This window comes from Sinocyclocheilus anshuiensis, unplaced genomic scaffold, assembly GCF_001515605.1.
Source record: "Sinocyclocheilus anshuiensis isolate Anshui unplaced genomic scaffold, SAMN03320099.WGS_v1.1 scaffold480, whole genome shotgun sequence".
Taxonomy (NCBI): Eukaryota; Metazoa; Chordata; class Actinopteri; order Cypriniformes; family Cyprinidae; genus Sinocyclocheilus; species Sinocyclocheilus anshuiensis.
In genome coordinates, this window is record NW_015555743.1 from 829,628 (window position 1) to 846,948 (window position 17,321).

The following is a 17,321-nucleotide window of genomic DNA, read 5'->3' on the forward strand; positions in this document are numbered from 1 at the left end:
CACAGCTGTTATTGATCAGGACAAAAGGCACTGTGATCGGGGCATGTTGTCACACTATGTGTGATGGGTGTCTCGATGAAACAGCCGATATAGACTTAAATTTAGCAGAATTTGAAACACAAACTAATTTATAAAACATCCAAAATCAATCCAAAATGTCAACACCTGTGTTGCAGATTAGTAAATATTAAATTGAGAGAAATTACAACATGTGACAATTTGCCCCCAAAATACTGTTGTGCTGAGAAACTTCAAATCCACATTTGTTGTACAATGATTCTTCTCTTATTGTATGCCAGTTTGGTTTTGCTTTCACTTTATACTCAATAGATATAGATGTCAATACCCTTTCACAAAATTATAATATTGTTAGGCTATTAAAACGTGTTTGGAGTATAAAAGTACAAAAATTATTCTAAAGTGATTTAAGAAAGACCTAAAAAATCACTGCGAGAGAAACCAGGTATTTATGACGCACAACCCCAGAATCTGTTCAATCAACTCCATAAACTACCGGTAGGCGGCGCTAGAGAGCAGAACCAATAAATCCAGCCGCAGCATGACAGGTGCTTTAGTCAGTCAGTCAGAGTCGGTCACTCGGTCGGTTCTTAGCCTCATTCACTGAGTGTCAGTGACCCTCGGGAGCCCCGTTAAACAGGACCCGCCGAACTCTTTCTCTCTCGTTATCGCTGCCATCGGTTCTTCTCAGTCGGAACACAAGAGCGTTTCAGCCTCGATCTGTGGAGGACATGAAGATGAAACTGGTGAGTTATTTATCTTTTTAAATAATGCATGATATTTACTGTTATTATGATAAACGATTATTGTTATTGACTTATTATTGACTGTTATTATGATAAACGAGAATGCATTTACCATCATTTTGTTATTTAGTTTTACATTTGGTTTAATTTTAGAAAAACACCTAATAGTGATATATTATTACATATTTTATAGCCTATTTGCTTACTGGACACAGACAGTCATTGCTGTCTATCAGAAACCTCATTGAGTGTGAATGAATGAATTAGGCGTTAATTTTCTTTTTTTTCCACACAAATTCCATGCAACGTTTTGAAAAATATAAAATTAGAAATTCGCATACGAGACGTATTTCGCTTATTCGCTTTATGTCTAATGGAGCACAAATTAATGTGTCCTTCAGAGATAATTTTAAAAGATGACACAGTTCTTTAAAGTCATAATTATTGTCGGACAGACGAGTTCATATCGCAGACTGCATGCGTTTATGCAATAATTGTTTAAAGTAAGACTTCATTGTTAACGATTAATAAACGATGGACCCTATTTTACAATTCCTTGGTAAAAACTAATTTAGATAATTATTAGGACTAAACTATATTTAAGCAGAATCGAAAACATTAAGCTTATGGTCACATGAGAATATATGCAAGTCTAGATTGCATAAACACTGACAATGAATTTTAAAAATCGAAAGCGCCAAAGTTATGTAGAAAGATTTAGATTTGAATGATTCATGTTTATAACAAATATTATTATTTGTTATTCGATTAAATCCAACACCGGAGAAGCTTTGAACTGAAGAATAACATTAACAGACCGGTAAATATAGTAGAGAGGACTAACCAGTTAGTCTTACTAATTACTAAATGTAGTTACTTACTAAACGTGATTAAATAATATTGCTTGCCTGCACATATTAGAAAATAATAAAGTGATATTTAGAAATCATTTTAAGAACGAATTTCTAATGTAGCCTATAGGCCTAATAAACGCCTCGCCGATTAAATAAAATGCATTTCATCTAACAGCTAATAAAGTATGATGAATACAAATAAACTTCTAATTAATTTAGAAGGAGGATTGTTTTATTTCAGATCCTTAAAAGCAAAAAGTTTCACTTTGTTCTCAATGTCGCTGTGGCTGAAATTCAGGCGCACTGAAACTGAATAATTTTTAAACAACCATGTTAGAGAAAATTAATATCTATTTTTTAAATTAATTTTCTGTATTTTTTATGGACATAAACACATTAATTCTGTCGTTTGCAGTGATGCCGCGACCCGACAGTAACTGACGGCGATCGAATTATCAAGCCTCGGGATTCGGATCGGTGGTTCGGATTGACAGAACATCCAAACATGCCCGGCGAAGGATCCGGTTCTGTGCTTTCCTCAAACGCGGAGGTGGACAACGGGAAAGTTTCACCGATCATCTGTGAGGATGAACTCTCGAGTGGCGGCCGGTACATACTCGACGGGCTCGGGTCTAATCGCTATTTCATGATGGGCTCGACGCAGCAAACGCAGGAGAGTTCGAGTTCGAGTCCGTGTTCCTTGTTTCCGTACACGAGCCAAACGGGAGGCGTGTACGCCGGTTCGGACGGATCGCGGTACGCGGCGTCGCTGCACTACGGCTCCATGCTTCCCTCCGCGGGCTTCTGTCAGTCTCTGTGCGCGGGACGCGGCGACTTCGGCGCGGGGTATCAGTTCGGACACGGTTCTGGAAACAGCTACCACTCGTATCAGGGCTCCGGTTCCGGTATCGGCTCCATGGCTCTGTCCGGAGCGGGACTCCGAGCTCAGGTGTATCTGTGCAACCGGCCGCTGTGGCTCAAATTCCACCGGCACCAAACCGAGATGATCATTACCAAACAGGGCAGGTGAGCAAACCTCTTCTTTGGAACGGTGGAAAATGTAAATTGCTAATCACATTTTTTAAATGATAGATGTTCTAAAATACAAAATAGACGTGTTTAACCAATCGTTTATTATAAGAATGCGTAAACAGCCGGATAAGGGGATTATAAAAACAGTTAAAAAATTCTTATTACAAAAAGAACGTTTTAAATAGAGTTTAGGTCAAATTAATATAAGTATTTTTACCTGGCGCAAAATAATAAGCGATCCCGAACTGGCGTGTTACTATAGCAACAGTAATATTTTTGAGACTATAGCTGTTTTATAATAATGGTAAATAGTAATTAGACAAATAAACAGTTTTGTTTTAATAAATGACCATTGTAAAGCAGCCCAAATCACAAACAACCTATTGGGAGGATCTTAAAAGGAGTTTCAGATATTCTGATTACAGAAATGAGTTTTCAATATTACCATCACACGAATATAAGTTTGACCTCGCGCGAAATAGGCTCTCGATGACGTGTTACTGTTATAACACGTACTGTTATACGTGTTACTATAGCAACAGTAGGCGCGCTTGAGTTGTGGTAAATATTTTTGAGACTATCGACGTTCCATAATAATGTTAACCGCGATTAAACAAATAGACGCATTTAATCAACGTTTCATTTTAAGAACGCTCTAAAGTAAACAGCAACAGCCGGTTGATGGAACTTTAAAAGGAGATTTAAATATTCTTATTACAGAAATAAGGTTTCAGAGAGTGCACAATTTTTTATTTGTTTTTTTTTCATTCAGAAAATAAATAATAATTTGCATTCATTCATTGTTTTCTTTTTTTCCTGGACAGGCGGATGTTCCCATTTCTAAGTTTCAATATTACCGGCTTGAGTTTGACGACGCATTATAATGTGTTTGTGGAGATAGTTTTAGCCGATCCCAACCACTGGAGATTTCAGGGCGGAAAATGGGTGACCTGCGGGAAAGCCGACAATAACATGCAAGGTACGGAGGACGGAAAAATATGTAATATTTAATATGCATTATTATTATTACTTCATTTATTTTATTATTTTAGGAAATAAGATTTACGTCCACCCTGAATCGCCGAACACAGGCGCTCATTGGATGAGACAAGAAATTTCTTTCGGGAAACTCAAACTAACAAACAACAAGGGAGCAAATACTAATGCTGCACAGGTAAATAACGCATATATATATATATATATATATTTTTTTTTTAAAGAGAAGAACTGATGCTTAAATAATTTGTTTAAATGTTGATGTGCATTGCTTATAATGGTTTTAACAACTAGCACCAATAGGCATATTTTAAATATGTGCTCTGTATTCCTGAAAAATTATGAGGTTTCAGTTCTGTTTTCTTCTAATCTATGTCTTTCAATCAGATGGTCGTCCTTCAGTCTCTACACAAGTACCAGCCCAGGCTTCACATCGTCGAAGTGTCCGACGACGGAATTGAAAGCACAGGACGAGATTCTAAAACTCAGATCTTCACCTTTCCTGAGAACCAGTTCATCGCTGTTACCGCATATCAGAATACCGATGTATGAGCGTAAATCAAGATAGGTGTACTTCACACACTCAGTTAGGATTGATCTTCACTTCTGTGTTCTTCTTCTTCTAGATCACTCAACTCAAGATCGACCACAATCCTTTCGCAAAGGGTTTTAGAGATAATTATGATTCGTGAGTATATTATATTCCCATGCATATCACTGATAGTTCTCCATACACTCTATAAAATAAAGCTGCTTTATTGGCATCGATGGTTCCATGAAGAATCTTGGAAGTCTTTCCACTGCACAAAAGGTTCTTTAGATTATTAAAATATTGTTCAGAATAAGAAAAAATGGTTCTTTTAAAAACGGTTCACTGCAAGGTTCTTTGAGGAACCCAAATTAGTGCTTCTACACTCTTAAAAAATAAAGGTTATTTATTGGCATCGATGGTTCCATGAAGAACCTTTAACATCCATGGAAACTTTCTATGAAATGTAAAGAAAATAAAAACCTTTTTCCCCCATTATAAAATCCTGAAAAAATGGTTCTTTTATAAACTGTTAGCTGAAAGGTGTTTTGGGAACCAATAATGGCTCTTCTGTGGCCAAAACCTCATTTTGAAACCTTTATTTTTAAGAGTGTAGAACCACTAAAGGTTCTTTAAATGTTCTTAAATGGTTCTTCTAAGAAGTGAGATCACTGAAAGGGTTCTTTGGGGAACCCAAATCAGTTCGTTAGCACTCCTAAAAAATAAAGGTTCTTTATTGGCATTGATGATTGCATGAAGAACCTTTAACATCCATAGAAACTTTCCATTCCACAAAAGGTTCTGAAAAAAAAATCTTGAAAATAAATGTTTTGATTACACTTTATTTTAAGGTGTCCTTGTTACAGTGTAATAATACGTTTAAGTACAGAGTAATATTAATTAACTATATGTACTTACTATATGGTTAGGGTTACTTGCATGTAATTATGCATAATTTTAGTAAGTACATGTAACACGTGTAACAAGGACACCTTAAAATAAAGTGCTACCAATGGTTCTCTTATGAACTGTTCACTGAAAGGTGTTTTGAGAAACCAATAATGGCTCTTCTGTGGCATCACTGTGAAAACCTTTCTTTTTAAGAGTGTGGAACCACTAAAGGTTCTTCTAAGAACTGTTCACTGAAAGGTTCTTTGAGGAGCCCAAAATGTTCTTCTGTGGTTCCACTTTTGGAGCTTTGTTTTGATCTTATTTGCATTCATCTTTCAGGATGTACACCGGTCCAGAGCGTGAAAGACTCACACCGTCGCCGTCAGACTCACCTCGCACGCGCTACACCATGCAACCCTTTCTGCAGGACCAGTTTGTCAACAATCTGACCCCGAGTCGCCTTTACAACACAGAACGGATGGTTTCGCAGACAAACAGCATGCTTTCTCCTCCGGTGGAGGACGCTGGCGCTGCTCAGAGGTGGCTGGTCACTTCTGTACAGCAAACCAGTGGAAGCAAACTGGAGCTGACGGCGTACGAGGGTGATTATTCCAGCTCGTTATTACCGTACAGTTTCAAATCCTTACCTCTGCAGAGCGCACACTCGCTGGGCTACTATCCAGATGCCGCCTTCGCATCCGTCACCGCAGGATGGGGCTCCAGAGGCTCTTATCCCAGAAAAATGGCGTCCGGATTGCCCTGGTCACCCAGACCGAGTCCCACGGACTTCACAGACGACCACATGCCCGATAAGGACAAATCTAGGGAAGGAAACGCATTTAGTCAGACTTCAGCCTGGATGGAGAGCACGCCGCCTTTGAAACCTCTAGACTCTGTGGAGCCGAGCATTTACTCGGTGGTTTGCAAACGGCGGCGGGTTTCCCTCGGCGAGTCTGGAGCGGAGAACTCTCCCACGGTCAAGGGTGAAGATTCCAGCGCCTCAGAAAACTTCAACAAGGACAATTCAGCGAACTCCAAGACCATCGGCTATTACGCGTTCTACGCCGGCAGCTAGAGAAACCTTCGGTCTCGTCTGATATCGGCACGAATGTGCTGAACTGCAAAGTGTTCAGCTTTGAATTAATCAATTTGGCCCTTTTGTAATTTATTAAAATCTCAAACTAATCGTTTCTGTCCAAAGTAAGATGATATGTCATGCTGTTATATGCATTAAACCACTGCTTGTTTTGGACTGGTATTTTTTAAAACATCTCTTTTCTTCTGAATACACCATATATTCATTAGTTTAAAGTATGCAAACATGATAGAATGAACAAATATTCAGAAAGTCAACAAAGAGCTTTGAAAACTGGTGCCTTTTCCGCAACTTTTAAAAACAAATCAGTAACACTTTAGTTTAGAGAATAATTCTAACTATTAACTAGTTGCCTATTAACATGCATATTATTAGTACTTATAAAGCACATCCCCAACTAGCTACCTTTCTAAATATTAATAAGCAGAAATTAGGAGTTTATTGAGGCAAAAGTCTTTAAGTAGTAGAACTGGTCCCCAAACTAAAGTGTGACCAAAAAGTCTAACAACTCAAATAAACTAAACAACTACCTTATTAACTATTAATAAGCAGAAATTAGGAGTTTATTGAGGCAAAAGTCTTTAAGTAGTAGAACTGGTCCCCAAACTAAAGTGTGACCAAAATAACAACTCAAAACAACATCACAATAAAGCAAATCTCGAAAGACAAAGCAGCTCACATCAAATAAAGATCAATAAGTGAATGGTCTCAAAAATGCTTGAGTTGTGAACATTTGAAGATCTGAATTGACTGTAGAATTGAATGCGTGTTACGTAAGGAAGATATTACATGAAACATGCACAGATATGGTTGATTATTACACATTAACAGGAATCCAGAAGTTCTAAAGTTGCACAGATAGAAATACGTAGTAAGTAAATTAAAGCAGCACTGTGTAACGTTTGGCGCTCTAGCCGTTAATAAACAGAACTGCACACATCCCGCGGAAGAACATTCCAACCGGATCTACTTCTCTAAGTTTATGTCTCTGGCGATTCACGCAGGTATGTGTTACTCCGCAGCGGTGACCAGGCTACAATAGTCCAAATATAAGTACTTATTATAAGTGTACCGTAGTGATTCGGAATAAGACAAAAACGCGGTTTGGAAGATGAATTCATGATGTACTCGCTCATTATATACATTTTGCAAATTTTGAACACAGAAAAAGTTACATAGTGTTGCTCACTAGATGTTGAGGACACTGACCTCTAGCGCAAGAACACAGAAGTGAAGCCTGAAGAACAGTAATCAGTCCCTTAAAGTGATAGCTCACCAAACATCGAACATTCTGTCAGTTTGTTTCAGCCGCTGAACACAAAAGAAGATATTTTGGAGAATGTTGGTAACCAAACAATTGCTGGTAGTCATTGACTTCTATAGTATTTATTTCCCATATGGAAGTCAATAGCTGCCAGCAACTGTCTGGTTACCAACATTCTTCGAAATATCTTCTTTTGTGTTCAACAAAAACTCGTACAGGTTTGGAACAACTTGAGGGTGAGTAAATGATGGCAATTTTCACTTCTGGGTGATCTATCCCTTTAAATGACATTGTAAAAATACTAATATTTTAGGATTGATCAAGTTAAAAGAAACCGTTTAATGATTTTAGAAGTAACGACTTAACTTGTAGCTTGCTGCTCAATCATGAATCTTCTATATATAGAATTTAACAACATCATTATTTCAATACAATCATGCAATTTCTCCAACAGATCATAAATGAATCAGATGCAAAACACTGACGAGAAACCAACAGAACATGTTGCCCAGAAAGATTCATTCGATTTGGGAAATTCTCCATTGAATTAAAAACAAATGTCTAGATTAACTTCAGACTCAGGGTCTAGAAGCTTCTAGATGCTCGTAAGTTCAGACGCAAGCAAGAAACGGTAACAGAGGGTCTGTTGGTTTCTGTTAGTGTTGGGTTGAGAGAAGCTTTCTGAGAGAAATCAAACACGACAGTAAGACTAACAACAATACAAGAACTTTATATCGCACCTTCAAAACGGTTTACAAAGTGCTTGTATGTACATGAGCATTCAGAAGAAACTAAAAAACTAGCATTAAATAGTTAACACTGCACACAAGAAGAAGAGAGGTAATGCAGAAGCACTTCGAGACACTTTTGCTGAGTTTCTAACTGATGAAGAAATATCATAATATCTCAGCGGTCAACTTGGGACGGTTATTTTCAGTCATGCAAGTACAGCTCCAAATACTGAAGTACTCTCTAAAACTACTCACCGAACTCACATTTCAATAGCATTGAAAAATCTGACACAAATCGTGTCATAAACATGAGTTCTTTCCCTCAAATAATGGTAAAATCTTGTATATCAGGGTTTTGGCAAGTTTTATGAATGCAAATGTAAGACTTTAAGAGTTTTCTGAGAGCAATTAAAGAAAACTGAATACAATATACAAACACAATATTAGCAACAGCATGAAAATACAAGTCCAACAGATAAAAATCAACTTCAAATTCAAAGAGAAAACCAGTTTTTATTCCCCTTAAACTCTCTTCATATTGATAAACTTCTTTAAAGAAGCAAGACTTCATATCTTGATTTCAGGATGTTTAGATATTAGTACTTAAACAAGACAAAAATACTGAGGAAGATATTCATTTGTGCACTTCATGCAACATTTAATGCCACGACTTCTTTGCTCTTTTAAGCCTTAATTTTTGGAAGCATGACTTAAAACCTTTTAATGTGACAAAATTATAAAAATGCATCAGTTCATGTCTTGCAGAAAGTTCTGTGACATCCACCAGTGAATGCCGTCTATAGGTCCATCAGATTGATTGATGTGCATCTGATGCAAGTGAAAAATAGTGTTATGATAAAAGACATTACACTAATAAAGGGGCTTAAACTGAGCCCTGTGGACATTATAAGAGGTCAAATAAAATACAAGTCACTAAAGCTCTACTTTAGAGCATAGAAGTCTCACTGATCTGGAAATAAATGATCCCGGTCAGACTTGGATGGGTTTTCTGCTGCGCTGCAGTTCTTCTTTCCATTTTCTCATTGCCCACTTCTGAGTAGAAACTCCAGAAAGAGTCGAGCGTCGCTCCTCCTGCAGGAACAGAGAGACATTCACGTCATCGTCTACTCACTTCCTAATGTTAGAATAAAAGCACAGTGATGAAGCTCGGAGATAAGACACAGATCACTCTTGACATTCCTCGGCCAACTTTCTGGAGCTCAAACAGTGGATCATAGCACTGCTAGAAACATCAAGATCATGGGTTCGATTCCCAGGGAATGCATGAGTTAAATGCAATGCAAGTTGCTTTGGATAGAAGCATCTTCCAAATGCATTCATGTAAAGTTCATCAGGTGCATGCTGGGATGCTTTGAAAGTCATTTAACCCTCTAGTGCTCGTGGGTCATTTTTGACAAAAAAAAAAAAAGTTTTTAGAATTTTTTACTTCATCAAAATGAAACTTGGTAAAGGTTTGGCACTTATGTGAACACCAAAAGTTAAATGGCCCTGAAAAAAAAAAGTCATACTTGTAATGTTGGCACTGGAAATGAATGAAAAATGAATTTCATCAAGTGGAAATGTTTGGTACTGCGCCCAAACTAAATCTTACTGTGATTTATTTATTTTTATTTTTTTTGTGATATCAACCTCAAATTTGGAACACAACTTGTTTAAACATACGGCTTTGAGATCCTCACAGTTTTTGAGTAAAACATGTTTTGGAAAATACATATTTGTGCATGCTCAATTTTTTGTGCATTAAGCTTCTATAATTTTTTTTTATTTCCATCACTTTTTTTCACTTCAGCAAAAATCTGCGTTTTTAAAAAGAGACCAAACTTAAGTCTGTGCTCCAAAACATTCAATATTTACGACAGTTTAAGTTGTAAATTCCATTTTCAGGTCAATGCTAAAAAAGTGATTAACAGGTGATAAGTGCAATAAAATCCCCTAAAAATGGGAAATATTAAATAAAAACATTACTGAACTAAATTACAGCACATTCATTCATTCATTCACACATTCAGCACACAAGGAGCTCCAGAGGTTTGAAAGAGGACTTCTGAGATGATTTTGCTCTTCATACACACCTCATAGGCCGGCGGATCTGAAGAAGGAACCGGACTATAGGCTGGCGGTGAAAGTTCTGGACACAGATAATCCACGTCATCACTGAGCGCTGCAGGTGAAGCTGCGTTCATGTGGATCACCATCAGACGCTTTCTCTGGAGAAGCAGCACATCGACACATGAGCATCTCGTGTAGTCATCACACAACATCATAGATCTCAGATGAGACCCTGGAGCACAAAACCAGCCATGAGGGTCAGTTTCTTGAAATTGAGATCTATGCATCATCTAAAAGCTGAATAAATAAGCTCTCCATTGATGTGTGAAAACAATATTTGGCTCTAGATGCAACTATTTGAAAATCTGGAATCTGAGGGTGCAAAAAAAATCGCCTTTAAAGTTGTTCAAATGAAGTTCTTAGCAATGCATATTACTAATCAAAAATTAAGTTTTGATATATTTACAGTAGGACATTTACAAAATATCTTCACGGAACATGATCTTTACTTAATATCCTAATGATTTTTGGCATAAAATAAAAATCTATAATTTTGACCCATACAATGTATTGTTGGCTATTGCTACAAATATACCCCAGCGACTTAAGACTGCTTTTGTGCTCCAGGGTCACCAATAAACACTGATTTACCGATCTACACCAGCAGCACGACGTCACGATGATGATAAGAGAGAAGATGAGCGCCAGGACATTACAGGCGATGAAGGCGATGTTTGCGGTCTGAGAAGAAGAGCTCTCAGAGCGGCTGCTCAGAAAATGAGTGCGCACAATAGCTCCAACAATCTACAGCAACAGAAGAATCACGGTGTTATGAATACACATGAATACATTAATCATTACACTGTAAAAAAAAAAAAAAAGGTTACTTGTATGGTAATAATTCAAATCAGACTAGGTATGTTTGCATGCATGAAAGTCTGTCAGAATCCAAACTGATTTCAGATTAAACCTTGTAAGCTGATGCAAACATTAGTTTGACTGTGCATTAGATGTGTTCTGATCAGAACGAGACTAGAAACTACCAGCAGAAGCAATCACTCACATCTCCAAGAAATACAAAGAAGACTCTGACGAAAAACAGAAGGACGGCCGTCACCACATTGCAGACATTGAGCAGATTCAGCACTTGAGAAGTGATCACCTGACCACGACAAACATCAGTTTATTTTAATATTGAACTCCTCTGCAGATAACTGTCTGAACATAAGAATGAGGACTGACCAGACACGGGTTGTGGGTGCATGCAGCTGTAGCGGTTATAACTCCTATTAAAATCACCTACAGATGCGCACAACAACATCACACAGGAGAGAAATATGAACATTATTCAGCATTTATTTACAAGTCTTTATCATGTCGATTAAAAATTTATATATGTGCACTACAGATTAAACATTTGGAATAATAAGAAGTCTCTTCTGTTCGCCGAGGCTGCATTTATTTGATTAAAAACACAGTAAAAATTGTGAAATATTTTTATAATTTAAAACAGCTGTTTTCTATGTGAATATGTGTTAAACTGTAATTTATTTCTGTGATGCGCAGCTGTATTTTCAGCATCATTACTGCAGTCTTCAGTGTCACATGATCTTCAGAAATCAGTATAATATGCTGCTTATTAGAAACATTTCTGATTATTATCAATGTTGAAAACAGTTGTGCTGCACAATATTTTTGTGGAAACTGTGATACATTTTATTTTTCAGGATTCACAGATGAATAGAAAGTTCAAAAGAACAGCATTTATTTGAAATAGAAATCTTTTGTGATATTATAAATGTGTTTACTGGCACTTTTGATCAATTTAATGCGTCCTCGATGAATACTTTGGGTTTTTTTCCCCATAAAAATATTGTGCAGCACAACTGTTTTCAACATTGATAATAATCAGAAATGTTTCTAATAAGCAGCATATTATACTGATTTCTGAAGATCATGTGACACTGAAGACTGGAGTAATGATGCTGAAAATACAGCTGCCCATAACAGGAATAAATTACAGTTTAACAGAGATTCACATAGAGAAAACAGCTGTTTGAAATAGTAAAAATATTTCACAATTTTTACTGTATTTTTGATTAAAATAAATGCAGCCTTAGTGGAGAATGCAGAAGTGTCTTCTTTCAAAAAACATTAAAAATTCTCATTATTCTGAACTTTTCACCATTAGTGTAAAAGAGACTCACAAAGCAAGCCGGTATTAACAACCAGAGAGTGTAATTCCAATATACGAGTCCAAACACACCGGCACCGGTCAGGATCTCCAGCCACTGCCGGATCACACACACACACACAGACACACAAACAGGTTCAGCTCGAGCTCAGAGACTCTCAGCACTAGATATGATGTGTTAAAGCATAAGTTTTCACCCCCAGCACCGCCGGCTTGATCATTAAGAAGCCCTTCACTCCTGGATGCTCTCCGGGCTTCGACTCTGTGATCTGAAGAGGAGGCTCGGCCTGATCCTGTGGAGCTGAGGAGCTGATGATCACCTCCACTCTTCTGGACATCTTCACACACACACACACACACACACACACTAATGTGAGTTTCACAATCACCTGTGTTGTCATTCCTTCAGCTGAAGAACTAAAAGTCATTGTTCACCACATTCTTCAAGCAGAAAAACCAGATGAACCTGCGCCGCCGCGGATTCTCTCAGACACCCAGATCGTTTAATTGCTCTCAATTTAGCTTAAGTTTTGAAGGTTTAAGTTGATGTATTTAAAGCTGACTCACTGAATCTTTTGTGTTGATATTTATCATGCGGTTTACAGATATTGGGCCAATTTGAGATCTTTATACAAGCGGCACAAGCTCCAAACAACAGGGTTTTCAATCTCATTTATTCCTATAAATGTTTTATCAACTACATAGGTGAGGTCAGACAAACTGGGACAGTTTTAGCTACAGATGACTGAGAAAAAACCCTGAATTCACCCTATACACCTGTCTTAATGAAGCTTCAACAAGAAGAACAGGAGTAAGTGAAGATCTCGTTCCTAACTTCATATAACACTCAGATCTACCTGTTTAAAGTTACTAAGTTCTGTAAGATGAATGATAATGTGTAGAGATCGTGTTACCTTGTCGTTGGTGTTTCTCTGGTCTCGGTTCTTGTCATTCTTCAGGTGAGACTCATTGAGAAACTCCTCCTCTAGACATGCGGAGAATGTGCAGTGATTCATCTGGTCTGATGAGTTATGATAGTTATTATTCACAAACCCACACACGTTTGCTCAGATATAGCCTACAAGCAGGTCATTGCAGAGATTTCTATTGCTTAGCTGGTTATAAATAACCTAACTCACACTAACCCTGGCAGGAAACTGCAGTTTCACAATTTAAACTAAACCAACACTTGATTCTTATGCGGTTTTAACACTTGAGGGTTTTTACAAAAAGGCTGAGCTCACTTCTGGTACAAATTTGTCTTGGGTTAATTCACAAAAACAACAAATAGGAAAACAATTTAGGATTTAAAAATTCAAAATATTTTACCTGATAGTTTTACTGACAGATGGGATGTTATTTTTTTTTATTAAGCTTCACTTTATTTAAACTATAATAACCTAAGAGAAAAATCATGGTTAATTCACAAAAACACCAAACGGGAAAACAGTAATACTCTAGAATAATCCGTGTATCATTCGTTTTTTTGATTTAATATTGAAAGTAGAAAAATTAGAAAACGGCTCCTTTTTCATTTTTTCTCCAAAAATTGAAAAAAGAGAATTCAGCTTAAATTGTCTTTTTTCGCTCAGGGGTAGAAAAATGAATAAACAGCTTGAATATTTGATTTCTACACGTGGGCGGGAATTAAACACCCCTTTCTGCTGATTGGTCAGCCGAAGATCAAATGTGCCATCAGTTCTTCCGCTGTACCACGCAACAGAATAATAGTCCTCCACTGCTGCAGTTGTACGGATTAGTAACCCATTTTATTGCAACTACATTTCATATTTTTTCATCAAACAAACTATAATGAATAGCTCGACAACTCGTACTGTGCCAAATCTGTTCCATGTGAAACCTCTCTGGATGCAGCTGTCATCAAACCTCAGCACGAGACACGACTCAAATATAAAGGCAGAAAGTCTCCAGCAGATTCAGTTTCTCCTGAAAAGATGATCCTAATGCTTCATTTAGATGTCGCAGTTCTTCTGATTTCTATTCAGAAACATGCTTCGATAACCACTGTCAGAAAAACAGGTGAATCAGATGAAACACCTTAATAAGAACCACCAGCGTGAGAAATATCAAATATTTCTCAATGAACAAAACATGCATAATGAGACACAAACACTGTTTATTCATGCAAAACGTTTTATTGTGAATAAAAACAGCGGTATTTATTAAAAGAGTCTGCTGCAGTTGTACGTATTAGTAACCCATTTTATTGCAACTACATTTCATATTTTTTCATCAAACAAATTATAATGAATAGCTCGACAACTCGTACTGTGCCAAATCTGTTCCATGTGAAACCTCTCTGGATGCAGCTGTCATCAAACCTCAGCACGAGACACGACTCAAATATAAAGGCAGAAAGTCTCCAGCAGATTCAGTTTCTCCTGAAAAGATGATCCTAATGCTTCATTTAGATGTCGCAGTTCTTCTGATTTCTATTCAGAAACATGCTTCGATAACCACTGTCAGAAAAACAGGTGAATCAGATGAAACACCTTAATAAGAACCACCAGCGTGAGAAATATCAAATATTTCTCAATGAACAAAACATGCATAATGAGACACAAACACTGTTTATTCATGCAAAACGTTTTATTGTGAATAAAAACAGCGGTATTTATTAAAAGAGTGACTGGACACTCATAAACGACATAAAAACAGACGAGAGGACGAGGAAAGAATACAAAGATATTTCATTAGAGACAGAAAATATGTACACAAAAAAAGACACTTTCCACTAAAATAGCGTTAAAAGAGCTTGAAAGAGCGCAGGTGAACTTCACCTGATAACCGCTGGATAACTAGTATTACTAGTGTTCTTCTCACACGTCTTCTGTGATTCACTCGAATAAAGTAAAGCTTCATTTTAAATGCAAATGATTCATAATTGAATATATATATATATATATGATAGCGTCATGAATATATCCAGAGTGATTTTGGGTAATCAAATAAATGCAGAATTATTACACTGGGAAAATAAAGCAGCAGGTTTAACTGGAGTGTGTTCAAACCAGTGCTGAGTGTTACAGGAACACAGGAATCAATTCACTTCTTGAAGAATTTCTTGTTGAGGAGGAAGATGAGCAGATTGACGTTGACTTTGGCTTTATCAAACATCTTCATCACGGCGACTTCCTCGTACTGCAGCTGCAGCAGATCCTGCACACAAACACAGATTATTCCTCACGTTTCTATCACGGAGGAGGAACACATCTGGAGACGCTCTGCAGCAATAAAACCCTCAGAACCTGATATTTGAGTGGGAATCTCTCCATGTCCACACCCATGAAACGAGCCTTCACCAGGAACGTGCCGTCCTCCTCACCGGGAACGATGTCAAAGATCACGTTCTTGAACCTGCGGACAGATCAGAATCAGTGTATTTGAGCACTGTATCGACCAATCAGCATCGAGCATGGGATCTGTGTTGTAAAGTGTGTGTGTGTGTGTGTGTGTGTCGTACTGTGTGACGGGCAGGTCTTCAATCTCCAGCAGAACTCCTTTCTCATGCAGACGTGCAGCTGTGTACGTGAGAGTCGCCCGCTTCTTCTTCCCTTTATTATCAGACGCTTTCTTCCCATTGACTTTACTGACGGACACAGAGACAGAACGTCACACACACACACCTTCACTTCATGTGTGTGTGTGTGTGCTGTACCTGTTGGTGAGGTTCTGCAGGCAGGTGTTGATGTGTGTGTGTGTCTGTGCGAGTGTGTGTGCTGTGTGTGAGAGAGTGTGTGTCTGTGTGTGAGAGAGTGTGTGTGTGTGAGCGTGTCGGTTCAGTGTCTCTCTGAGTTTGACCAGCTCCGCCTGACGCCTCTGACGATACACACGCTGATGACGGATGTCCTGCACACACACACACACACACACACACACACACACACACACACAGCAGACCGTCAGCACACACACACCTGACCGTCACTGTCACACACCTGACTCTGGTTACCTTGGCGATGAGCTGCAGTATCTGTGTGTGTGTGTCAGGAGGGCTGAGCATCCCGATGGCCTCCAGTCTTCTCAGGTTCCTCTGGATCTTCCTCTTCTTCTCCTCCAGCGTCAGGTTCCCATCTGCGATCAGCGATTGGTTCCTCTTCATCTTCTCTGGGGTTCGTGCGTCTCTCTGAGCGCGCTGATGCATCATCCAGCCGTGCTGCACCTCCTGAACACACACACAAAAAAAGGATATTAAAATAGAAACCATTATTTTATATTGTAATAACATTTTGCAAGATTACCGGGTTTTTTTTTTCTGTATTTTTGATCAAATAAATGCAGCCTTGATGAGCATAAGAGACTTCTTTAAATAACATTACAAGTCTTACTGATCCCAAACTTTTGACCGGTAGTGTGTGTGTGTGTATATATATATATATATATATGGTGTAGAGGTGTGTGTGTGTGTGAGTGTTAGTGTGTGTATATATATATGGTGTAGAGGTGTGTGTGAGTGTGTGTGTGTGAGTGAGTGAGTGAGTTTGTGTGTGTGAGTGAGTGTGAGAGCGTGTGTGTGTTAGTGTGTGTGCGTGTGTGTGAGTGAGTGAGTGAGTGTGTGGGCGGAGTCATCTGTACCTGATCTCTGGAGGCGGAGACTCGCAGCACCTCACTGAGTGTGTTGCCGGGTTGCGTTCTGATCACATCGATGATCAACTGCTTAGTGCTGAAGAACAACCAGATAGGAAATCAACCCAAACTCATCCTCATCATCATCACAGCAGATGACAGACGCAGCTCACCTCAGCAGGATCCCTCGTGCGTCAAGCTTGTCATCAGAGCTCCTGAAGACATCAAACTTGCTGGTGAGGGTCAGAGAAACCTCCATCTTTGACAAAGTCTGCTCCGCATTAGGATCTGAAGGGTTGAGCTGCCCTTCTCC

At 38.3% G+C, this 17,321-nt stretch overlaps 3 protein-coding genes across 6 annotated transcripts in view; 1 reads left to right on the forward strand and 2 right to left on the reverse strand.

Moving 5' to 3' along the window:
- Positions 1–579: 579 nt before the first annotated feature.
- Positions 580–6,306, forward strand: eomesb (eomesodermin homolog b). The gene is made up of 7 exons (XM_016466867.1): positions 580–764; positions 2,034–2,644; positions 3,475–3,629; positions 3,703–3,824; positions 4,034–4,192; positions 4,273–4,334; positions 5,406–6,306. Exons 2-7 carry the CDS (start codon positions 2,124–2,126, stop codon positions 6,139–6,141), a joined length of 1,755 nt encoding a protein of 584 aa, XP_016322353.1. The 5' UTR covers positions 580–764; positions 2,034–2,123; the 3' UTR covers positions 6,142–6,306.
- Positions 6,307–8,075: 1,769 nt separating this feature from the next.
- LOC107673328 (uncharacterized) lies at positions 8,076–13,450 on the reverse strand. Of its 4 annotated transcripts, none has more exons than XM_016466872.1 (8): positions 13,336–13,450; positions 12,619–12,759; positions 12,435–12,518; positions 11,470–11,526; positions 11,291–11,389; positions 10,879–11,031; positions 10,251–10,385; positions 8,076–9,249 (listed from the first exon to the last, which is right to left on the reverse strand). In XM_016466872.1, exons 1-8 carry the CDS (start codon positions 13,435–13,437, stop codon positions 9,148–9,150), a joined length of 873 nt encoding a protein of 290 aa, XP_016322358.1. In that variant the 5' UTR covers positions 13,438–13,450; the 3' UTR covers positions 8,076–9,147. The 4 variants fall into 4 exon arrangements, with proteins under 4 accessions (XP_016322358.1, XP_016322360.1, XP_016322361.1 ...); XM_016466874.1 differs by having other exon boundaries at positions 12,619–12,751; positions 13,336–13,445; XM_016466875.1 differs by lacking the exon at positions 13,336–13,450 and adding an exon at positions 13,279–13,325.
- A 1,584-nt stretch (positions 13,451–15,034) lies between these two features.
- iqgap3 (IQ motif containing GTPase activating protein 3) overlaps positions 15,035–17,321 on the reverse strand; it is a 32,269-nt gene continuing 29,982 nt past the window's right edge. The window contains exons 33-39 of the mRNA XM_016466885.1: positions 17,182–17,321; positions 17,018–17,105; positions 16,395–16,607; positions 16,101–16,291; positions 15,906–16,031; positions 15,691–15,799; positions 15,035–15,601 (exon numbers count right to left, since the gene is read on the reverse strand). Of these exons, the coding sequence (XP_016322371.1) occupies positions 15,488–15,601; positions 15,691–15,799; positions 15,906–16,031; positions 16,101–16,291; positions 16,395–16,607; positions 17,018–17,105; positions 17,182–17,321 (981 nt within the window). The 3' untranslated portion in view covers positions 15,035–15,487. The remainder of the gene's footprint in view (positions 15,602–15,690; positions 15,800–15,905; positions 16,032–16,100; positions 16,292–16,394; positions 16,608–17,017; positions 17,106–17,181) is intronic.